Raw genomic sequence first — 24,497 nt, 5'->3', positions numbered from 1 at the left:
CGAGTGTGTCTATTAGGAGTCAGGAAGCTTAAATATGCAAAACGTAGGACATTTTTAGGGGTCGCATTATTACTTGCTAAGAGAAGAATAACCATGCATTGGGGGATTAGGAGATCACCAAGGCTCAGGGACTGGATCACATACATGACATACTGCAAAACAATGTTAGATACCTATGCAGAAGACCTTAAACAAGCCTCGAGGCCCAGAGATTTCTGGGAACCACTTATCCAATACCTGCAGCCGACCGCAGAATTCGATACCATAACTTGACCTGCACAAACACACTAGGGACGCACAAATGTGGCGGTAAAACAGGGACGAAGCAGCGGGGACATATATAAGATCCAATGTATGCAAACTAGGTTGGGGGAAGTTTTTCTCAAGAAACAGTGTGCCATCTGTCGGACTAATGGAACTACAGAGTGAGAAATGTATAGTATTGGATGTCGATTGCACTCTCAAGTGCTTAGTAAAACTACTATGTTACGAAATGTGATGGTTCTAAAGCAAATGTAACTACTGGTTAGATAGAAAATAAAATGTTTTTTAAAAAAAAGAGGTACAACGAGATTAGGAAATCTCAGACATATAAAACGGGCAACCGTCTAGAATTGACTCATTGCTGAAGACAGTGGCATGATTAATGGGCTAAACCCCTTGAGAGAATCTTCAAACTCCAGGGGCGACCAAACGTTCATGGGTAGTTTAATGGGGATCCATTGGAGGGGTTCAGTTTTCAGCTCCTGTTGGGGTTGGGACTACACCCCATCTGTGACAGATACTTCAAATGTTCTGAGGTACTGGGGAGGGTGGGTGGGTGCATGGGAAGTTAAAAGGTTGTTTTTGTGTGTTATGTCTCTTATCTACACTCATGGTGCGCCCCAGGGCGGGGTTTCACCCAGGTCCAGTCCCGCATATACACCCGCTTAATTACATGACAAACAGTACTACTAGCATCGCACGGAGTGAGCTCCGGAGAGTTAGCTGGAATGTACGAGGTATCTTAGACAAGATCAAAAGGGGAGCGGTGCTTCGACAAGCTAAACACTACGAGGCGGATACACTACTGTTAGAAGAAACTCATCTTTTAGGCACTAAAACACTGTCAATCCAAATTCGGATATATCTACTTCTTCTAATTTGGGTTCCCAAGACCTTCCAGGGAAGTGGCAGTCCTAGTCCATCGTAGAATCCCTTTTGAGCATTTTAAATCCTTGACAGATACCCAAGGCAGATACATTATTGTTACGAGTACACTATACAGTGAAGTAGTCCAGGGTCACATATACGCCCCCCCACCCCTTGCCCTGACACTTGTAGAACGTCTAGCAACGATGTGGCGGGATGTTAGACCTGGCTTTTCCGGAGGGTTTATCCCAAGACTTTTTGCTTTTTGGCTCCTGAGACCCCAATTTCTAACACTGGAAGTCCCTGATGGGTTGACGGTAACAAGAGTAGACTGGAACAACGTAAAAAATCCAACCCTGGACAGGTGGCGAGATTCAGGAAGACTGACAGAGGCACAGGACTCACGGTTGCAGTCACATGGAGGAGGCTTCACCCGACTGAACAAGGTTATTGATACTACTCAAGCATCCATGGCTCATTTTCTCGTCTTGACCAGATGTTCATGACTTTTAGCTACCTCCACAGTGCCTCGGCTGCAGGAAAAATTACCCAGAGGGCTGTCAGACAACTCTCCGGTGGCACTTGAGCTTCAGGCAGGACCCGACCACCCCTCTTTATGCTGGACTCTCTACCTGGCATTTACATGACCGACAGTATAGGGCATATATGCACTGAGCGGTGGCAGAGTTTTTTACCCATAATTCTGGAATGGTGGCAACATCCGAGACATTGTGGGAGTCCACAAAACCAACCCTGCAGGGCGTTGACATTTCCTTCTGTGCAGGAAAGTGTAAACAATATCACAAGAAACTGACTCAGATCAAAGCCCAACTTACAGACCTAGAGTGACGGGGTAGGGGAGAAGATGAGAGACAGGCGCGTTGACAATTACTCCTCACGCAACAACTTTATAATGGTGAACTATAAGAGGAGGGCCAATTGGCATGGCTGTCTTATTGTAGCAGGATATACCAATGGGGGGATAAATCTAGCACATTATTACATCATTTATTTCAGTATACGCTACAACCTGTTCATATTACAAGTATCTGTGACCTCGAGCATAAAGTTCTTACTTACCTTTTAAAAGTTTTCAACCAGCTTTGCAGACTACTACAAAGAACTGTATGCCCCGCATGAGACTCTGCCAGAAGCCCTAATACAGCGCTTCCTGGATGACTTACCCCTGAGAGCGCTGTCTGATGCGTCTAGATCATTATTAGGAACTACTCTCACAACCAAAGAATTGGAAGGCCCTCTAGCAGATCTACGCTCAGGCAAAGCACCAGGCCCTAATGGCATCCCCTGTGAGTTTCTTTTAAATATACCAACCAGAACTTGGAGCCCATTACCTTGAGGTAGTCTATGTCGCAATAGAGGTGGGCGACTCCTACCAGACTGGAGACATGCTGAAGTGGTAGTTTTTCCACAAACCAGGCCGGCCCCCTGAATGCCACTTATCATACCGTCCAATCTTTTTATTAAATATTGAAGTCAGACTACTCGTTGAAGCACTCGCCAACAGCCTTCTACCATATATAACGGATCTAGTACATCCTGACCAGCTGTCTTCATGCGCTATAACTTTCGCAGTGCTCATAACGCCATAGCAGCAATAGATCACCTGGGATGTCCCGCTGCCCTATTACTGGCTGACATAGACTAATCCTTTGATTCGGGCAGTTGGATTTACCTCTTTGGGCTCCTGCAAAGACTAAATTTAGACCCCAGATTTTTCGTACATACAATTACTATATACAGATCTTACTGCTTCAATGCTGGTGGCGGGCTTAGTCTCTCCCAGGTTTTCTATTCGGCAAGGTACTCGTCAATGATGTCCCCAGTCCCCATACCGGTTAGCTTTAGCCATGTAGCCACTGGCGGCAATGGTCAGGATAGATGCATTATTACGGGGATTTGAATGGTCGCAGAAAGTCTTGGATCACATAGCACTATATGCGGATGATGTCCTATTTTTTCTCACAGAGCCCAATAAAATGTCTGGCTTATATATGAATGCCCGCAAGCCGATCTTGTGGCCGCTGAGCTAAGCGAGCGCTCTGGGTGTGTGGTCTAAAGACTTGAATATTGCCACAGATGTTCTCAAATATCTAGGCGTCTTTCTGTCAGCCTCTCAGCTCACATCATGGGAACGAAATCTCACCCCGCTGCTGATACAAGTAAAAGAAGAAGTGAGGTCCTGGTCACATCTGCCCCTGCCTTTTTCGGTAGGTCGGTCATCTTCAAGAAGGTAACCCTCCCAAGCCTCCTATCAGCTACAGAATTATCCTAATCTGATAGTGTCCACATGGTTTCAGCATATAAACGTGACGTTGAGCCAATTTCTGTGGGTGGGGGCGCTGCCTCGGTGGCCATGACAACATGTTTTCAATCTACATACTGTGGGGGAATAGCATTCGCTGGCATTCATACCATGCTGTGTCCCATCTCCTTGCACTAAACCAGTGGTGGTTCCGGGATAGACACAACCTAGCATAGGCAGTGGAACAATGGTTGATGGGTGAAATAACTCTCCATACCTATTTACATAATGGGTCAGCCCTTCGGACTATCTCTGGCAACAGGAATTGTGTTTAGGGTTTGGAGACAGTCGCTGAGGCGAATGGGACGGTGGGCCCGTCTAACCAGAAACTCCTTTGTGACACAATGGTCTTTTGCCTCAGTTGGCCGGATTTAGGGGTGGGATGATACCGGCATATCTACGTTGGGGGTGATTATGCGTGGTTAGGCCTTCAAATCTTTTCAAGAGCTCCTGAAAGAATATGATATGCACAGTGATGTTCCCCATAAAGATGTTCTGCCCATAGAAATCTAGAATGCCTCTACTTACTGCTTAAAGAGTCACCCTGTGTATCACTTGACTGGGATCAATAAGAAGTCACCTGAACACTACACGATTTTTTTAAATCATGGAAAAACTGTTTTATTTACCCTTATGTAACACCAAGTGGTATGATCAGTAGTTTCAAAACGGGATACATTAAAAGTTTGTATGTGGAATTACTGACACTGCCATAGTAAAATTACATGAAAAGTTCTGAGTAGTTTTATCATGGTTTGATGGCAATGCTTCTGTTCTATAACTATCTTCAATTCCGACACACTCTGTCCCCATACATTGCAAACCTTGAGACCCTTCCAGATTTCAACCCTATAGAGGCTAAAGTATTTAAGGGAGACCTGGGCGACCATAAAATCACCAAGATATACCAATCTCTGGTCACTAACCGCTCCATCCCACTAGACATGCTCTGGGAGACCTGGCAAGAAGACTTGGGGCCTCTGGAGGAGGATGACTGGGCGAGGGTCTGGAATCCCCACGCAGGACAGCCATCGCTTCGCGATTGAGTCTCATACATTTAAAATACCTGCATCGGGTATACTTCATCAGACATACGCTTTGGAGGGCTGGCCTAAGACCCTTCCCTACATGTTTACGCTGTGGTAATAGCTATGGCACCTTTCTACATGCAATCTACCTGTGTACTGCACTCACTATGTTTTTGGAGGGGGGGTCATGACTTGCCTTTCCGAGGTTTTGGGCTGGGATCTCTCTAGGTCACAGAGATTGAGGCTATAGGTACAAGCGCCACCTGCTATTCTTCTGCCTCACACTGGCGAAACGAGATATGGCCAGATTATGGAAAGCTATTTCCCCTCCTTTGTTAGGGATTTAAAAAAAAGGTGGAGATTTTTGCATGGGTATTAAAGTAACTATATTTAAACCCAGGGGATGCCCACAGAAACACACTAAAATTTGGCAGAGGTGGACAGACTACTGAGGCCTGAATTTCGGGCCTTCCACTCCAATGACAATAGTTCTAAAGAATGTGGGACAATAACTAGTATGGTGAATATACTACCATATGATTTCACTGCATTTGGGACACTGAGGGGGGGCAAACGCTGGTGAAAATAGCGAGGACACAGCACACTATGATATATTTTAGAACGTTATTTCATTTTTTCTTTCCTTTTTGTCCTTTTTTGTTTTTGAAAGTATTGATGTTGATATTATGGCGGTATTGGTATGCCATGCAGTATGTACCAGAGATTTTAGCCGAATAGGCCTTATGTGAATGTTGACACAAATAAAATTAGCTTTGAAAAAGAAAAGCTACAGCACTGAGATGGTTCAAAAATTGGATTTTTTGGAGTTGATGGGCTCATGAGCTGTGACAATGGTGTATAATTCCAATGTGTAACTATTCAGAAACTGCCTATGAGAAAAGGCTGCAGCTGAAAGTGAGGTGATCCCGAAATAAGAGTGGCACAAAAAAACGTGTGTCTGTTTTTTTGTTTAAAAAAAGACTGGGAAATTTAAGGCTCGAAATTACATGAACTGCTAAAAAGCAGGGCATATCCATCATAGGACATGTAGTATGCAATTATTTATTATTTAACGCAAACCGAGCCAAAAGGCAGCAGGGCACTGTACAGAGTAAACGCCAAAGAAACTGTAAATCAATGCTTGGAGGGATAGTAAAGGTTCTGAGTGAAGGTAGACTTATCTCATTGTCATGTAGACTTCACCACACAAAAAATGTCTACAGTGGTAAAAAAAAAAAAAATTAAAATAGTCTTTAGGTATAGTAAGTAGCCTTTAGGGAAAGCATAATTAAGAGCTCATCCATCTCACAGCTACAATGAAAACCAAACAGGTGGATGTGCCATAAGGCACTTTTAAACAAGTTAGCCGAAGAAAAATGCCTCTTTTTGCATGATCGCTACAATTGTTTTAACTGATGAAGCGTTTTTGACTCCGTGCACTGCCACTGTTCTCTTCTGACCAGGCCTCAGTGCACATGCTCTGACCCATAAACCTGCTGAAATTGGATATTCTCCTAACTGGCATATCTAACTTAGCTGCAAGACCCTACAGTATGATAAAGAGCACACAGGGCCTGCAAGTTAAATGTCATTAATAGACTGCAGCAAATATTAGGCCACCACTAGAGTGACAAGGCAAAACATAACTGCATGTCTACCACTGTAGCCAAAGTTAAACTGTAATTTCTGCCTTTCAAATATTAACAAATCACCTCTAAATACACCTGAAATGCTCGTAAGGCATGGTGCATAGTATTTAAAAGACATAAAAGTTCAATGTAAAACATGTCTTTGAGGTGACAAAGACCCACAATCTATGTTCACTGTAGCAGGGTTAGCTGTTCAATTGGAAAGCATTGGGATATAATATTAAAACTAAACAATGTTATCTCCACTTAAGAAATAGCTAAAAAGTTAATTCTTTGACTTTTAAAAATATTTTTAAAACCCAATTCATTAGTAAAATTTGATATGTACTAATTATTTTTTTAAAGGTATTCTTAAAAAAAAGTCATATTTCCTGCCTAAAGCCTATAGAATCCCATGTGCATATGTTTCTATCTCTATCACCCAGGAGTTAAAGGAGGAGGTGTGAACTTGCCTCAGAGCTGAGACATAGGCCTCGAGTGTGGGAAGGTGTTCTGTTCCTCTTACAGGAAGACAATCTGGCCAGTGCCCAGGGACTTAATTGACTTTAAAGAGGCCTACTCTGTCACCGAGTTAACTCCTCCTTTATCCCTCCAGTCAGCGAGGCCCCAACCCCAGTGGGAAAGAAGTTGCCCACAGACCCAGTTTTGAGTGACCACAAAAGAGGGGTTGCTCATTTCCTATGCCACACCTCGTGGGTACAGGAGCTCTGCAAATGGGAAGAAAACAAGTTACTTACCTGTAACTTCAGTTATCCCGTATTGGTATCTTTCATAGATTCACATGCTTAGAATCATCACCGCCAACGAGGTGGGAGTCTCGCGGTACCATAAATCATAAAACATATACGCTATAGTGATAATAACATTATACCATAGGCTACAGTGTATAGCAAAGTCACTACAATAGCCTATCTCAGTCTTTTTGTAAAAAGAACCAAACTTGGAAATCAGCCTATCAGGCAGTAGCATCCCCTAGAACCTTCCCCACAGAGGCAAACCCTCAGATTTTCGTAGCACTAGTGCCAGTAGTATATCATCATGATAAGGTTAGCCTCTCCGGGGAGGAGGGTGAGTCGCATGTGAATCTATGAAAGATACCAATACTGGATAACTGAAGTTACAGGTAAGTAACTTGTTTTCTTATCCTGTTTTGGGGTATCTTTCATAGATTGACATGCTTAGAATCAAAGTAGCTAGCAGAAAGTAATACTTATATACATAGTGGATGGTGGGTATCATAATAAGTTCAAGAGATACCATGTCAAACCAATGTAACCTATAAAAACATATCTATATTGCCTGTAAAAATAAAGCATACATATACACAATAATGGCCATATGAAATAAAAATCTTTACAATACCATAAAATTATATATATTCTCGCCATCAGGCTTACCTCATCTAAAAAGCTTCTGTTGCCAGATCCAGGCACTAATGCCGAGTGAAAGTATGTACACTTTTCCAGGTTGCAGCTCTGCAAACAATGCCGTGGATGAGGACATTGCCCTGGTAGGATGAGCTTTTGGCTTGTGTGACAAAGGACGGCCTGCGTTGCAATGGCAGAACTGAATCGCAGATGCAATCCACTTTGAGATAGTAGTTTTTGAGATTGCTGATCCTTTTTTAGGGCCCACATATGAGAGAAAAAACTGGTCAGATTTTCTGAAGGATACAGTCTGAGATATGTAAAATTTCAGGCATCTTTTGACATCCAAAGTATGCAGAGACCTCTCCGCCGCGGAAGACAGATTGGGGAAGAATGTTCGCAATACTACAGGCTCATTGAGATGAAATTACGTTGGAACTTTAGGTATGAATGAGGGATTAGTTCGCAAAAGGACGTAATCATTAGTGAATTTCAAATAAGGTTGTCTTATAGTGAACGCCTGTAACTCACTGACCCGTCGGGAAGAGGTGAGTACCAACAGCAAAGCTGTCTTCAATGAGAGATATTTAATATCTGCTTTATGAATGAGGATGTTTCATAAGCTGCTGTTGAACTACATTTAGCCTCCATTCTGGAGAAGGAGCTTTAATAGGAGGAAAAGGCCTAAAAAGTCCTTTCAGGAACTGTTTAATGAGACTATTGGAACAAAGTGACTACAAACCTGAAGACCTTCTGTATGTAGAAATAGCGGCCAAATGCAATTTCACTGAAGCGAACCTTAGACCAGACTTAGGGAGTGATAAATAAGGCAGAACCTTATCAGGAGAACGTTCCAGTGGATGTAGATTATTAGAGCACCAGTTACAGAATCTTTTCCATTTTAAGGCATAGGTTTGCAATGTAGAAGGGGCTCTTGCTTTATCCAGAATGTCTCTGCATTCCTGTGGCAAGTTTACATCTTTGAAATCTGTGAGTCTAGGAACCAAGCATGGATTAGCAGCTGAGCTGGGCAAGGGTGAAGAACCTGTCCCTCGCTCATCGATAGCAGATTCTGTTGTATCGGAAGCTGAAATGGCTTGCACTTGGAGAGAAGAAGTTCCGTGAGCCAGTGCTGACGTGGCCATTTTGGTGCAATTAGAATCATGCAACATGGTTCCTTCTTCATTTTGTGTAAAAGTCTCGGGACTAGAGGGATAGGAGGGAATGCATAAGCAGAGATTCCTGTCCACCTCATCATGAAGGCGTTCCCCCAGGAACTCTTCTCCGCTTCCCAACTTGCGAAGAAAGGGCACTTCCGGTTGGTCCTGGTGGCAAAGAGATCCAGATTTGGTTTGCCCCACTTATGAAAGATGTTGTCCAGCACTGATTGCTCCAGCTCCCATTCGTGGCAGGATTTTGTTGTTCTGCTGAGAGAGTCTGCCCAGGTGTTCTGCGCCCCTGGGAGATGTTCCACCTTGATTGCTATTTTGTTCAAAAGAAGCCACTTCCATACTTCTGAGCCTCTCGGGACAGAATGTGAGACCTTGTACCACCCTGCTTGTTTAGATAATACATACAAGTGGTGTTGTCGGTTCTGATGAGAACTGTTGATCCTTGCAGTCGAGGAAGAAAAGATTGTAGGGCCAGTGAAATTGCCCAAAGAGCCCGAAAATTGATGTGCATTTTCGCCATTGCTGAAGACCACTTTACTCTTATGCTGAGGTCTTGAAGGTGGGCCCCCCAACCTTCCAGGGAAGCATCTGTGGTGATGATAAAATCGGAATTGGTGGGTGAAAAGTGAGCCCTGCAGAGACATTCTTGGAACTTCCCCATCAAGAAAGCGTTTCTTTCTTAACTGGGGTCACTTGCACTATGTCGTCGAAAGAACCCGTGATCTGGAGCCACTGGTTGTCCAGCTGCTCTTGGAGTGGTCTCATTTTTAGCCTCGCCTGAGACACTAGCAGGAGTGCTGACGATAAGATCCCCAGAAAAGATGTTATCATTCTCACTGAAGCAAACTTTCTTTTTAGAAGTTCTGATGCCATAGAGAGAAGGCAGGACATCCTGTCTGCGGACAAGAATGCCTTGTCTTGAATAGTGTTTAATTTTGCTCCCAGAAATTGTATTACTTGAAACGGATAAAGGCTTGACTTTTGGGTATTTAGTGAGAGGCCCAGCGAGTGAAACAGCTGTAGGCATTTTATTGTTGCAAGAGAAGCCTGATGAAAGGATGGAGCCTTTATTAGCCCTCGTCCAGGTATGGGAATAGTTGGACACCTTGCAGCCTGAGATGCGCTGCTACCGGAGCTAAGAATTTGGTAAAGACTCGTGGAGCCGAACGAAGGCCAAAGGGAAGTACTCTGCATTGGAAGAGCGCACCCGCCACCGTGAATCTTAGAAATCTTCGATGCTTGGGATGAATTGGGATATGTAAGTACGCATCCAGGAGGTCCAGGGTTGTCATGCAATCTGCATGATCTAGAAGCTGAAGAATCTCCTGGAGTGTTGCCAAGCAAAAGGATTTCTTCTGAAGGTACTTATTCAGCATCCGCAAGTCTAAGATTGGCCTCCAATCTCCTGACTTTTACTTTATCAGGAAAAAGCGAGAATAGAATCCCTTCCCAATTTGACAATGAGGAAATCTCTCTATCGCCCCTTTTGATAGCATAGCTTTCACCTCTTTCCTGAGAAGAGAAAGATGTATTGGATTTTTCTTTAGAGGTGGATGAGGAGGGGGAAATTTGGTGAACTCCAGGGTGTGTCCAAATTTTATCTAATACCCATTTGTCCTTGGTTATTTTCTTCCAATTGTCGAAATGCTGTGAAACGTTTGTAATTTTGAATTGTAGTGGCAAGTCTGGTGCAGGTGCAACTGGATTGTCACTGCCTTCTGCCAGAATCTCTGCCCTGAGATTAAAGTCTCTTGCCTTGTTACCTGCAGGCGGCTGCCGGAGGATAACCTGTAGTTTTGTTGTTGCTGTTGTTAATTGTATCCATAACGACCCGGGTTACCTTGTTGCTGATACTTTTGGTAACCCCCACAAAAGGAGTAGGATCCCCTGCCCCTTGCTCCACGAAAGGGCGTCTTACGATACAGCAAAGAATCAAACAATCTTGCAGTATCTGTGTCCTTTTTTATATCTTGTAGAGCGTCATCTATATGTTTTCCAAACAGGAGGTCGCCATCAAAAGGCATATCAAGGATCTTAGTTTGGATTTCAGGGCGAAAATTTGTGGATTCAAGCCAGCCCTGACGTCTTAATGTAACTGCTCCGGCGAGTTTACGAAAGCCAAGAGATGCTATATCCATAGAAATATCTATGATTTCAGAAGCCAATCTTTCTCCTTCCATAAGGATCTTCCTGGCCTCCATCTTTTTGACCTCAGGCAAATATTCCATATATGGCGACATATCTGACCACAATTGTCGGTCATATCTACTCAAAATGGCCTAACAGTTTGTAGCTTGGACCGTGAGGCCTGACATGGTTGCAAAACGTTTTCCTATGTTATCCAGGCGCCTCCCATCCTTGCCAGGGGGAGCTGTTATAGGAGTGGAAGGATTCCGAGATTTTCTTTGCACTGCCTGAGAAATTACAGTCTCTGCTTTAGGGTGACACGTAAGGCAGGCACGAGCATCATCCGGCGCCTTGTACTTTTTGTCAATCCGAGGCAGAATTGCAGGAATAGAGAATGGAGTTTATGATCTTTACTCCCTCTTCCCATATGTGATCAATTATGGGAATAGAACATGTGGACTGTCTGTTTAGGTTTTTAAAATCATACAAAAAAACTCGGTCATTTGCACTGGCATAGTCAGATGAAATCTTGTAGATGCTCTCTCCATAATGGCATGAAACCCTCCTATGTCCTCGGGAGGAGAGTCTGCAGCCGGTGGAATCTGTGAAGCTGGATCTGGGATCAGATATTCGTTCCATTTATCTACGGTAATAGGCGTATTAGGAATCTCTCCTTCCTCTGCTACCGTGTTCTCGTCATCATCTTGCAACAGCTGTGAAGGTATTGTCACATGGGGCTCAGAAACTGGTGTTGCAGGTGTCACAGTTTGCATCTCTACAGAAGCAGAAACTTGTTGAGGAGGTGGAGGCGGAGGAAAACGACTATTATAGTCCTTGGGCATTGCCGTAAGGTCTTGTAGAAAAGCTGCTCGCTTTTGAACCATTGGTTCTTGATGGAAAACTTCTTGAGGTTCTCTCAACAACTCACATGGTTCATAGTACTCTTCCTCTTCATCCTCCTCTTGATACTTTATCCTGAGCTGTGAAGGGTCATGTGCCTGCCCATAGGGATCATCATCATCTTCAGATTCCTCCAAATAATGGCTGGGAGGCAAAGGTGAAATGTGGGACACATCATGATAAAATGGTCTGTTAGACGACAATTTAGAACTCAGAATAGGTATAAATTGCAAAGGCGAGGGTTTTTTAAGCCTTAAAGTAGCAGAAATATATGTTGAAGGAGACTCTTATTCTGCTGATATCGCTGCAACAGTTGGCATTGTCAACTTTGTGATGTGGTCGTCGACGTCATGGTTGAAGTCGTCAACTGTGGACTCGCAGACAAAGGAATAATGATAGTCAACGGTGAGGTCATCGACGGTATCGTCGGCGGCGGTTGGCTCGTCAAAGGTATCGTCGTCGATGGTGGGCTCGTCGATGGTATCGTCGTCGATGGTGGGTTCGTCGCCGACAGGACGCTCGTCGACGACGGTGGAAGCTTCGTCGCCGGGATCCTAGACGACGAAGCAGGCGTCGACGAGATGTGAATTATCGACGGCGTAGGGACTCGTCAACGTCACCGTCGACAAAGACTTTGTCGACGGTGTAATTTTCTTCAACGCTGAAGATCCACTCACCTTTTGTGGTGATTTCCTTGTCGACGAAACAAAGATGTTCTAGCTGTCGACGGAGGGTCCTGAAGAGATTTTGAGGTTGTTTTCTGAGAAACCTTCACCTTATCTCTAGATTGTTTCTCAATAGAGAATTTCTCTTTTTTTTGAGGAGGAGCAACCTGCTTCAGAAGATGAAGTTTTCAAGGTCTTACTAATTTTCTCAGGAGGATCTCCAGATCTATCTCTTTTCTTGGAGATGGGGTGGACACTTGAGAAGTAGCACTTCCTTCACCTTCAGAAACCCCTTCAGAGGATTTCAATTTTTCCAACCAAACCAGCAGGCATCCTTCACAATCTTTCAAAGACTTGGCAGGAAAGGTTCTGCAGATCCTGCAGTCTTTGACCTTGTGTGCTGGGTAGAGGCAATAAATACACTCTTTATGTGGGTCCTCAAAGTGAAGTCTTTTCTTCCCACAGGAAGAACAGGCCAAGAATAAGCTCTTCTTAGAATCAGACATATTATTTTCTCAAGAAGAAAGGTAAAAGGAAAAAACTGAGCAGAGCTCAGGGAGACTCCCTAAAACACTAGGTGCGGTAGAAAATCTGAGGGTATGCCTCTCTGTGGGGAAGGTTCTAGGGGATGCTACTGCCTGACTGGCTGATTTCCAAGTTTAGTTCTTTTTACAAAAAGACCGAGATGGGCTATTGTAGCGACTTTGCTATATGCCGGAGCCTATGGTATAATGTTATTAGGACTATTGTGTATATGTTTTATGGTACCGCGAGACTCCCACCTCGTCGGCGGGGATGATTCCAAGCATGTGAATCTATGAAAGATACCCCAATACTGGATAACAATTGATCTTCCATATTCGACTTATGGTAGAAAGAGGCCCTGTGGAATTGTTTGCAGTACTACACACAAAATGCTGCAAAGGTGAATAGCCGAACCCATAGGAACCTAATTCCCCATTGGTCAATGACGGGCCAGAAGTCACCCCCACCCACAGGCTAGTGCAAGGAATAAATGTGTCACCCCTGGACAACCTCTTCCGAACACTACTGGACGTGTAGAACACAGAAAAAGAACTGTTCCTGCTACTGAGACAAGCGAGGATATCTGAGAGGCGGGACCAGCTCCCCACTTCAACCCAGGAAAAAGAAGTGGACTCCAAGGGTCAGTTGGCTGATCTCCTGTTAATCTACGGAGACACAACAAGCAGCAAGAAGCCTCATTTCCTGAAGTTCCCAGCTACCCAGTTCCAACTGAACCTGCCTTGGAACCTGATGGTCTCTCTCACTCCTCCTTATAACATTTCATGAAGCACATTTATCCTGAGCCATAAGCAATAAACTTTGTAATTTAAGCGTAAACGTAGGTGGAAATAACCTGGTTACTCGTCTGGAACTAAATAGTCCTTTATGGCCTAAAACATCAATGCTAAACACCAGTATCCCCTGTGTCTCTTATGCGCGATGTCACAAGAGTTCAGGTGTCAATGCATTGAAGCGCCAGCGTGTCAAGTCAGTTGATGCAGTTTCTTATAATGTTCAACTGCAGAATGCCAGAAATGGCAGGTCCCATGGAGCCCTGGTATAATATGCATTTTTGAGTTGCCAGCTTCAACAGCCACCCTCCCACCGCTCCGATTCACCCCCCACACACCCTCTTTAGCATACCAGAAGTGTTGGTATCAATATAGCGCGAAACAAAACTTTCTAGACTTGTCCTTGAATCAGCATATACAGACGATCCTATGCACAGTGGAGGACTGGGCAAGAAAACAAAGTGACTTGAAGCAATGCTCGTAACGTCACCATCACATTGGTTGTTGTCCTCACTGTCTAAAAGCGTAGAAAGGTGTGCCAAGTCTTAATAGGAGATGGGTCCCTGACACACATGTTGGTGCATGTTGTGCCTCACACTGAAGAACTGTTCAATCCAATTCATTCAAGGCTCCCGATAGTTGGGAATGGTTTAGAATCAGACATACAACTACTTGGGTATCATTCCGAGTAGGCTGACTGAAGGTACTTGGTTACTGAATATTGCAAGAGGAATACGAAAATAACATCTTAAGAGTCACAAGAACTCTTTCTTCGAGTATGGTCACCTTTTCTAACTTTAAATACAGATACTAATGTCACTAACCCATCTACGCTGTAATTGAATTTCTATTTCCTCTTACTCTCACTCATTATTCATTATTGGTGGTTATAAATCCTAATACATATTGCATTTATCTACTATTTGTTGTTTTTAATAGCTACTCACCAGAGCATTTACATGTAATTCTGTATCTTTTAATATACATATTTGTACGTGTGTTCCTCTGCTTACACTTTCATTCTGCACAATATACCTATTGTTTTCATTTACTGTTTGCAGATTTCTCTATATTATCCATGTCATTATCTTTCTCTATTCCTATCTCGTAAATCCTTTTCCTACTTAATCTCCCTTGGCTCTGTAACAATATATTCATAGACCTGTAAAATATTGTGACGTAATTTATTTAATTTTGTCTCTATCAAAGAATATAACTTTTTATTATTATCTTTCTCTGAATCAGCATAATTACTTTTTTATGTGTGTCTTCTTTTCCTTGGAACATACTCATATTGCATTATGCTTCATATTTGTACATTATTCTCTTATCGCTTTCTTTTGTGATCCCTTCTTTCTTACCCCTTTTTCTTCCTCCTTTCACGCAATTCTATATTTTATGGCCTCAATATCAATCCAAATATTTGTCTTTGCATTTAAATGTTTATGTATTTATTAAATTATATAGTATGATTAATTATGCAGAAAGTTTTACTATATGCTTATATATAACAATTTTCTTCTATATTTATTGTATGACAATGCAAAAAAGAGTCACAAGAAACTGCAAGCCTCACCTGAAAGTTACATGGTACTGGTAGACATGCTCATTCTGGCAGTTAATTCTAATCAAATTCAGTCCCAATGGGGTGGGGGTACCTTTGAATCCCTGTTTCAATAAAGGTTCTCTGGAAAGAAAAAAAAAAGAAACAGGATATAATGTAAGTTTACCGACCATAGTCCTGATTTATTAATACGGCCAGCAGATTGGAAATGGACTCTATTATCAAACGTCTGGTTCTAATTTAATCTTTACTGTCTGTAAGTACCTTTCACACAGTCTTGTGTAAATTCGAAATCTCTACTAGAATCCTCTATACACTGCATGAAACACTTGTGCTTTATTTGGGCACTCATTCAGACTTTTCGATTTATTGCAGCAATTAATGACTGCATTAGACTTTGCCCTGTGTATACTGAACCTTTTTGTTTGTAAATCTTAAGTCGAAAAGAAATTTTATTTAGACCTTCGGTCCTTAAACATTAAAAAACATTTCCATCTTTCCATAATACAATATCATTTATACACAATAAAATTACAATACCATAATAAATAGTTATTTAATATTCTAATCTAATTCCTATTATCTAAAAATGAAATTCATAAAATCCCAAATTTATAAACACTTAAAACATTTACCTTCAATCATAAATCTCCCCAGTGCACATGCTATGTCCAAATAGGTCATATCAGTTAACAATTCTGCTGCCTGTGCACGGTTCTTGATCCCATATTTTTAAAATACAATTTCTTTTTTTGTGAAATTTTTTATTTTGCAGACAAAAAAAAAAGGAACATTAAACAAAAGGTACCACATACGGCGCACAGATGGGCCCCCACAGTGGGGAAGCGTTAAAGTAAGATGAGGCAATGCTGCAACACCAGAAAGCCAGTGGATGAGAGGCTTCGTCAGTTGTAAGTGTCGGCAGTCCCGTTCCTATCCCCAAACATGGGGTCGCTCAGTTAGCGCAGCCGACAAGGAGTCCAGAATCGCCCTGTCCTCTAGGTGAGCCTCATCTCATCGATATAACTGTGCCAAAGTAGCACCCAACCCCAGTCCCCCACAACTCCCCCCCCCCTCCCGTGACGGTGCCGCTCACCTCCCCCATTCATCCAACAGGCACACTCTAGAGCTGAAATAGATGTAAATTCCTCAGTGATGCCGGGCAAACTGCCGAGGGCAAACCATTAGAGAGAAAGGACACCAAGGGGCCCCACACGTGTTTGAAATTTTTGTAGTTGCCTAGGAATATGTCCGCCATTCTCTCGAGACTCAGGAGCCTCCACAATCTAGCGTGCCAAAGGGAGATCGCCGGGGCCTCCTTCCGCTTCCAGGCCGAAGCCAACGTGAGTTTGGCCCAACGAGACACAGCCAAAGGATCTTTTTGTCAGCTCGTGTCTGGTGTTCAAGGCCAGGGTCTCTCAAACCCAGTAGCACGAACTCCGGGGAGTCGTCGACAGGGTACTTCAGGAGGTCTTTAATATGGGACAAGATCTCGACCCAGAAGGGTTTGATGATTGGGCAGTCCCACCAAATGTGGCGGAAGTCCCCCAGGAGGCCGCAGCCCCTCCAGCACCTGTCCGTGACAGCCGGGTAAATGCGATGAAGTCGAGCCGGGACCATGTACCACTGCGTAAGGGTTTTAAAATGCGCCTCCCTCAGGAGTATGGAGTGATTAAATTGTGTCATGTCTTTCCAAAGGGCTGACCACTCTCCGTCAGTGATATCCCTCCCTACCATCTCCTCCCATTGCTCCATGTAGCGCGGTCTGGGGGAAAGGGCCGAACGAAGCAGCAGTTGGTAGAGAAAGGAGATGGCCCCCTTCATGGTGGATGTCTTCAGGAGAAAGGCCTCAAAGTCGGACAGAGGTCTCGTCGCAGCCTCCCGCACACCCAGTGACGTGGCCCAGTGGAGCAATTGTAAATGCCTGTATCGTTCCACCGGCTGCACTTGGTAGTCCCGCACGCAGTTCCCAAACGTCAGGGGATCGGGGCCGTGGAACAGGTGAAGTAGCGCCCGGCATCCCCCCTCCCTCCAGGCGTCAAAGGGGCCCTCGGTGAGTGCCGGTGGAAACTCCGGATTGAAATGCAATGGAGTGAATGGGAACGGAAAGGTCGTCCACCTCTCGTCGCCCGCCAGGGTATCCCAGACTTTCAGCGTAGTCCCCGTGGGGGTGCTAATATACGCGTTTGCCGGGCGGTCCCGCTTCGGCTTCCAGGCCAGATCCCAGATGGACCGGCCCGCCACACTCCGGTCCATATGCAGCCAGTGTTTGTCGGAAAACTGCTGGGACCATTCCACCATGACTCTGAGTTGGGCAGCTTTGTAATAGAGGTGGAAATCCGGAAGACCGACCCCCCCGTCATTCCGCGGACGTCGCAGGAGTGTAAACGAAAGGCGCGCCCGACCACCCTGCCAGACAAATTTCAACATCATCGATTTAAGGTGGCTAAAAAAGGAGGAGTTCAGTGGGATCGGTAGGGCCTGGAACAGGTACAGATACTTGGGGAGAAGGACCATTTTGATAGCGTGCACCCGTCCCAGCCAGGATAGGAATTTTTGTTTCCATTTCTCCAGTTCCGCCCGCGACTTGGCCAAGAGGGGCGGGAAGTTGGCTGCGAATAAGCCGCCCACCGTAGGGGTGAGATGAACTCCCAGGTATAGAATGGAGCCCGAGGCCCAGGCCAGTGGTGTCGTCGCTCTCACCCGTGCCACCTCGGCCTGAGATAGGGTCAGGTTCAGGACATGCGATTTGCCGTAATTAACTTTGAAGCCGGCCACTGCTTCAAATTCCAGCAATATATCTCGAACACACGGAAGAGAGTTAGCGGGGTCGGCCACTGATAGCAGGACGTCATCCGCAAAAAGGGTGATTTTGTGCTGTTCCCCTGTGAATGGGATGCCCTTCACCCCCTCGTGCTCCCGAACCGCCATCGCCAGGGGCTCAATGCTGAGCGCAAACAACAAGGGCGAGAGGGGGCATCCCTGCCTGGTGCCTCGTGAGTGCCGGAAGAAGGCCGATAGGTGGCCGTTCACTGCCACCCTCGAGCGTGGGCTGCAGAAGTTGGCTCTCACCATAGCGATGAATCGCTCGGAGAAACCAAACGCCTGTAACGTGTGGAATAAGAAGCCCCAGTCCACTCGGTCGAAGGCCTTCTCTGCGTCCAGACCCACCAAGACCGCCGGGATGCGGAACTTGTCCGCCTTCTCAATAAGGTGGATTACCCTCCTAGTATTATCGTGCGTCTGGCGGCCTTTAATGAAGCCGGATTGGTCCGCGTGGATAATCGTCGGCAGCAGATCCTGTAGACGACTTGCTAAAATAGCCGAGTAAAGCTTCGCGTCGATATTGAGTAAGGCTATGGGGTGGTATGAGGCACATTGCTCCGGGTCCTTCCCTGGCTTTGGCAGGACTGTGATCACTGCCTCCGCGAGGGTCCCGGAATTGACCCCAGGTCCAACCATATCGTTAAAGAGGGCGACCAGGAAGTCACACACCTCAGTCGCATAGGTCTGATAGAAAACTGCAGTGAACCCATCGGGTCCGGGGGCTTTGTGTAATTTCAAGTTTTTGATGGCAGAGAGGACCTCCTCCCTCTTGATCGGAGCATCGAGTAAATCATTCCAGGCCCCGGAGACCTGCGGAAGCGATAAGCTCTGCAGGAACTCCCGTTGTTTGGCAGTATCCAGCTCTTCCCCCTTGCACAAAGCGGCGTAAAAGCGGCCAAAGACGTCCGCCTTCTCCCCGTCACAATGATGGAGCGCACCCGCGGGATCTCTAATCCCACCTATGTACTCACGCTCCCTCTTGTCCCTCAGTTGTCGGGCCAAGTGCCTGCCAATCTTGTTACCACTGGAGTAGGAGTGCCGTCCCAGCCTCAGGAGGGTGAGCTCGGCCCTATTCGTATAATGTGCCTTCAGCTTGCCCCTAACCGCCGTCAGGGGACGCAGGGTTATTCTCGAGGGATTAGCTTTGTGCTCCCTCTCAAGCGTAAGCACCTCGGCCTCTAGCGCCTCCCTCTCCTTCCTACGTAGAGCGTTCAATTGCGAATTGAGGCCCAGGCATGTCCCCCTGATCGTCGCCTTAAAGGTGTCCCACGTGGTCATCAGGGATGTGTCCGACGGGGGGTTGCAAGCAAAAAAGTCACGAATGGCCAAACGTAAGGCTTGATGGGACACCTCGTCCCTGGCTACCGAAGCCGGGAAGTACCACTTCCGGTTCGCGGTGGTAGGAGGTGACCAACGAAGCGTGAGCATCATGAGGCTGTGGTCCGACACAGATATCGGGAGAATGGCGGCATCTAGAATGTTCCCTCTAAGGGATTGACTAAGGAAGACGTAATCCAAACGGGAGTAGGAGTGGTGCACATGTGTAAAGAACGTATAGTCCTTCATATCAGGGTGAAAAAACCTCCATCCATCAACTAGACCCATCTCCTCCACCCCACGCTGCGTAGCCTCAGAAAAGACCCCTGTGTCCGCCCGCCTCCCCCCCGAGCTATCCATATCTCTGTCCCACACCAAATTATAATCACCCAACAGGAACACGAGACCTTCTGCAAAGTCCCCCACCTTAACCAGTAACTCCTGCATGAACTTATTCTGACCTGCATTAGGCAGGTAGAGCACAACAAACGTACATAGCCTACCCTGAATGTGCCCTTTGACCATCAGCCACCGTCCCTCCCTGTCGCTGCGGACCCCCATCGGCTGAAAGTGCAACGCTGCTTTGAACAGTAAAGCCACCCCCGATGCTTCGTGACAGCTGAGGACCTGTACACAATGGGGTACGCCCTATGGCGGAGCCGCATTTCATCCTTTCGCGCCAAGTGAGTTTCTTGCAACCCTACCACATCAAGGTGATGGTCCACCACATATTTCAGGACCTTCTGTCGCTTCTGAGGAGAGTTCAAGCCCTTGACATTCCATGTACCTATACTAATTGGCATGGCAAACACAAAACACAGACCCCGCTGTCAGTAATACAATTGGCGCCCATTCCGCATTCCTCCCCTCCCCCCGGCAACGTGCACCCAAACGTTTCCAGAATAGTCGCTGAATCATCCCCACCGCAGCAAAGTACGCACTCAACCACACACACTCCGCATTCACCCCCAATGGCCTCCCGTCACGGGTCCCCCCCCCCCCATCCCCAAGAACCCCCAACCGAACCCCCCCCCCTAAACAATACAGAACATTGTACAAAATCAGAAAAAAAGTGCAGTAACAATACTCATCGAGATCAGTAGGCCGAAGTCCGTAGGAGGCCACCAATCAAAAGACAGGCCGGAGGAATGAAACCACTATTCCCCTTGGCCACAATCGAGGTCGTCTCCTACCAGAGTACTTTCAGAACCCTCGATCAGAAGGCCCGAGCCTCTCCGGCGCCGATCCGCCATTCCTCGGGGATCACGCCGCCCCAGAGCTATGCTGCGAGTCGGCCAACGTGGCCGAGGCCACCGAAGCGACTGCTGCTCCCCGTTCCTGCAGGCTGGCAGAAAGGTCCGGGCGCTGTCTGGCAGGGGAACCGGCGGGGGAACGCCCTACCCTGTGCCATGAGTTCGAACGGCGGCGCCGTCGAGACGGGGAGGCCGCCGCGGCCTGCGAGGACGGCACATCCTCCAGTCCCAAAAGCTCTTTTGCCGCCTGGAGAGTGCGGATTTGAGCTAGGCGGTTCTGCCACCTGAAGATGATCCTGAAAGGGTGTCCCCAGGAATAGGCGATGCCCCTCTCTCTCAGAAACGATGTGACAGGTCGGAATTCCCTCCGCTTTTGCAAGGTGGAAGCAGCCAAGTCCTGATATAGTTGTGGCCGATGACCGCGGAATTGCAGCGACTCGATGGTCCGGGCTTTCCGAAGAATCCTTTCCTTAAGCTGGAAGTCGTGGACGCACACCAGGATGTCAGGGGGAGGTCCCCCCCCGCGACGTGGCAATCCCACCCGGTGCACTCTGTCCATCTGTATCTCTTTCGTGTCTGCCTCATCAAGGACCTGGAGAAACAGCTCCTGGACGTACCCCCGTAGATCCCCCGCCTCACCGTCCCACGGCACCGCCCGTATTCGGATGTTGTTTCTACGGGAGCGGTTTTCAAGGTCTTCCGTGTGTAGTTGTAGGTCCAAATTTTGCTCGGTGAGGCGGATGATGTCCTGCTGGAGCATATGAATATCGGTGGCCACACTCAGATCCTTGTCTTCCAGGGTCGCCACCCTCTCGCCTATGCCGTCCACGTCTCTCCGCACCTCCCGCAAGTCGGAGGCGAGTTGCGCCCTGAGCTCGGATATGTCCTCCTTGATTGAGGCAAACAACTCCGACATGAAAGCCTTCGTCGCTGGGGCGTCTTCATCCGAGGGCTTCGACGACCCACTCGCTCCAGGGGAGGCCGGTTGTTGGGAGGATTTCGAGGCGTTGTCCTTCTCCTGGTTCCGTTTGCGCGGCAAAGTAGACATGGCGACTCACAGCGCCTTGTGCCGGCGCCATGTGGCTGCGGAAAGTAGCGAGGCCTGCAGGCGGTCCAAGTGCTCGGGAGGGCGCTCGCCGGCGCCACCAAGTATGTCCAGTCCCCCGCACACAGGTACTCGATCCGTGGGTGTCTCCGGTGCCCAAGGCGGGAAACCCCGAGAGCCGGTGTCCGTATGCCTTAGCCCTCCAGGCCTCCACCCAACACGTGTCGCACCACCAGCCAGCGGGAGAGTCACTCCTTTGCTCCGTCGTAGTCACGGCTTTGCACAGCACCCAGGCCCCGCGCCTCGTGGAGCGGTGTAATGGCGGGCCTCGAAAGTCCAATCAGGCCGCAGGCGCCAACCGCGAAAGGAGGGACGGGCGGCGTAGACAGTAGAGAGTTGCTGCTAGTCCGAGCGCCACTGCAGTGCCAGGACCCGGCGCCCCACCTCCCCCAGGTGTGGTGGGGTACGATCTGGGTTCCGCCGTCAGGACCTCCGTCGCCCAGGCGCAGTTCCGAGCAGCCTTCCGTCTACTCCAATGCCTGCAGGCGGATTTAGGGCCCCGCCCTTCGACCGCGCCGGGCCTCGATGTCCGGAGAGCCCGGGGTCTCACAGGCCGCGGGTTACGTTCGATCTCTAAGGCGCTCCCGGGATCACACCGCCTCGGCGACCCCACCAAAGTCTGCCGCTCCGTCAGGCGGTCTTCCCCGCCGCTGTCGGGGCGCGTGGGCACCCCCAAGATCGTGCTTTTAGATGCTTTGCTGGATCAGCGCCGGAGCGGCACGGAAAGGCGTCCCACTCCGCCGCCATCTTGGCCTAAAATACAATTTCTATGCATCAAGGACCTTAAGTCAATCTAATAAAATGTGCAAAATATCGCATTTGGTGCCTAAGTTGCAGGTGCATTTTCCTTCGGGATCCATCATAACCTCTTTTATCCCATCATTCATATAACAAGGATTGATTCCTATTTGTAATCTTAAAAATCCATTTCTTTATTACACATAATTTTTCAAATCATTAAGAAGCCCCCCCCCCCCCGCCCTCCACCCACTCAAATACAGGCATGGTTGCACGATATTATTGATCATATCGTCTAACATCGACTAACTAAACATGACGAGTAACTATACCCTTAAGACAAGACTATAAACATTTGCATATAAGTAATGAATAAAAAAAATTAAAAAAAAATAAATGGGGTTAAGTTACTATCCATGTCCTTCGATCCATTGTGTAAGTGGGTACCAAATTTCTAAACCCTTCTTTTTCTTTTTGATACCCTTCCTGCTGTATATTGCTTTTTCCAAGCTATAGGCTGAGAGTAATCTGGCCTGCCATTGTTGGAAAGATGGGGGGACATTATCCAGCCAAGAAGAGGCAAGACAGATTCGAAGCACCGCCATGGAGACAAATAGAAGTTCCTTCATGTTATCTGGGTGGTTCGCACTATCAAAAACTCCATTTCTAAGGTATTGATTGGGTAGTGTATATAAATATATAAGTGTGTACGGAAACCATAGATCAGATTTCCATGATTTAATCATAAAACCCACAGATTTTTCCCCTCCAGGTACTGGCAATCCTGATCTTGAGATGTTTCTTTCCTTAGTATCTTCATTTTTTGTCTTAAAACATCAATTTGTAAGTCCTGAGGGTTCAGTTTAACTCCCAGTTCCCTACATACTGTATCTAACATTTTCCTGACCCCAGGTGCCCATTGCAGATTACTCTGCCAAATTTCCCTTTTGCACCATTCTGCTATTTTTTACTCTTCCCCATTTCCCAGGGGTTTCAAACATCTTATCATTAATGCCATACGTACCACTACCTCCCAAGATACCATGCCCGTTTGTATTCTTACCGCCTGAATCATAGATGATCTAGGTAGGGATTTAACTTTTGTTATACATTTTCCGTCTTCCATATAAGACCCTCTTTTGCCACTCATATACAATATTTCAGCTCCATATTGGAACCGAGGCGGTATCATGGCCATATAGGCTTTCAAGGCAGGTCTATCTGACCTTTCTCCATAATTCCTATTAAATTTTTTCAATCCGCTAACTGAGGCCTGTGCTCGTTTATTAATGCATTCAGATGATTTTCAGATTTTAGGGATCTTTTAAACCATATCCCTAAATATTTATACTTATTCACTATTTCCAACTTAGTAGAGCACAGAAACTAACTGAATTTCTTCCTTTCCTTACCAAAGCTCAAGACCATTGTTTTGTCTACATTTGCAACTGTTTTTTTCTGACTACAATATACATTGAACACAGTCCGCTTCCTCTGCAGACATATCTCTGTTCGATCTAAAATTACAAGATCGTCTGCATAAAGTAGGCAAGCAATGTGGTTCCCGTCTAATTCTGGACATTCTTTAATATAACTGGTAAGTAGGCTGTGAACAAAGAAGAGCAAGGGGCCAAGACACACACATGTCTTAACCAGGGCCGGACTGGGAACCACAACCGGCCCTGGCAAAGTGCTTGGCCGGCCACCCCTCCCCACTTGGGGGGGTTGGAGGTGCCTCTGAGCTCTTTGCCGGGGCCGGTTTTCGGACGATTTTGGCACAGGGCCGATTTTGCCGCTATGGTTCAATAACGGCCCTGTAACAAAAACGGCCCCCCAGGGGTCCAAAACCAGCCCCCACCCGTGCGGCGCACCAGAGGATTGCCTCGTGCCTGCTATGGCCAGTCCGGGCCTGGTCTTAACCCATTTTCAATTGTTATCTTCTTTGACAAAGTCCCATCTATGTCCAGGATAACCTGTGCCCAATTGTACCCATGGAGCTTTTGTACAATAACCAGA

General features: G+C 46.6%; 1 protein-coding gene across 1 annotated transcript in view; it reads right to left on the bottom strand.

Annotated features, from left to right (window-relative positions):
* Positions 1-24,497, bottom strand: part of PIWIL2 (piwi like RNA-mediated gene silencing 2) — a 2,549,426-nt gene that overhangs the window by 2,085,392 nt on the left and 439,537 nt on the right. The window contains exon 7 of the mRNA XM_086944806.1: positions 15,255-15,365. Within this exon, the coding sequence (XP_086800932.1) occupies positions 15,255-15,365 (111 nt within the window). The remainder of the gene's footprint in view (positions 1-15,254; positions 15,366-24,497) is intronic.

The sequence above is a fragment of the Lissotriton vulgaris genome, chromosome 11 (assembly GCF_964263255.1).
Source record: "Lissotriton vulgaris chromosome 11, aLisVul1.2, whole genome shotgun sequence".
Classification (NCBI taxonomy): domain Eukaryota; kingdom Metazoa; phylum Chordata; class Amphibia; order Caudata; family Salamandridae; genus Lissotriton; species Lissotriton vulgaris.
Note: the sequence above shows the minus strand (reverse complement) of the source record. Positions and strands in the feature narration are given on the sequence as shown.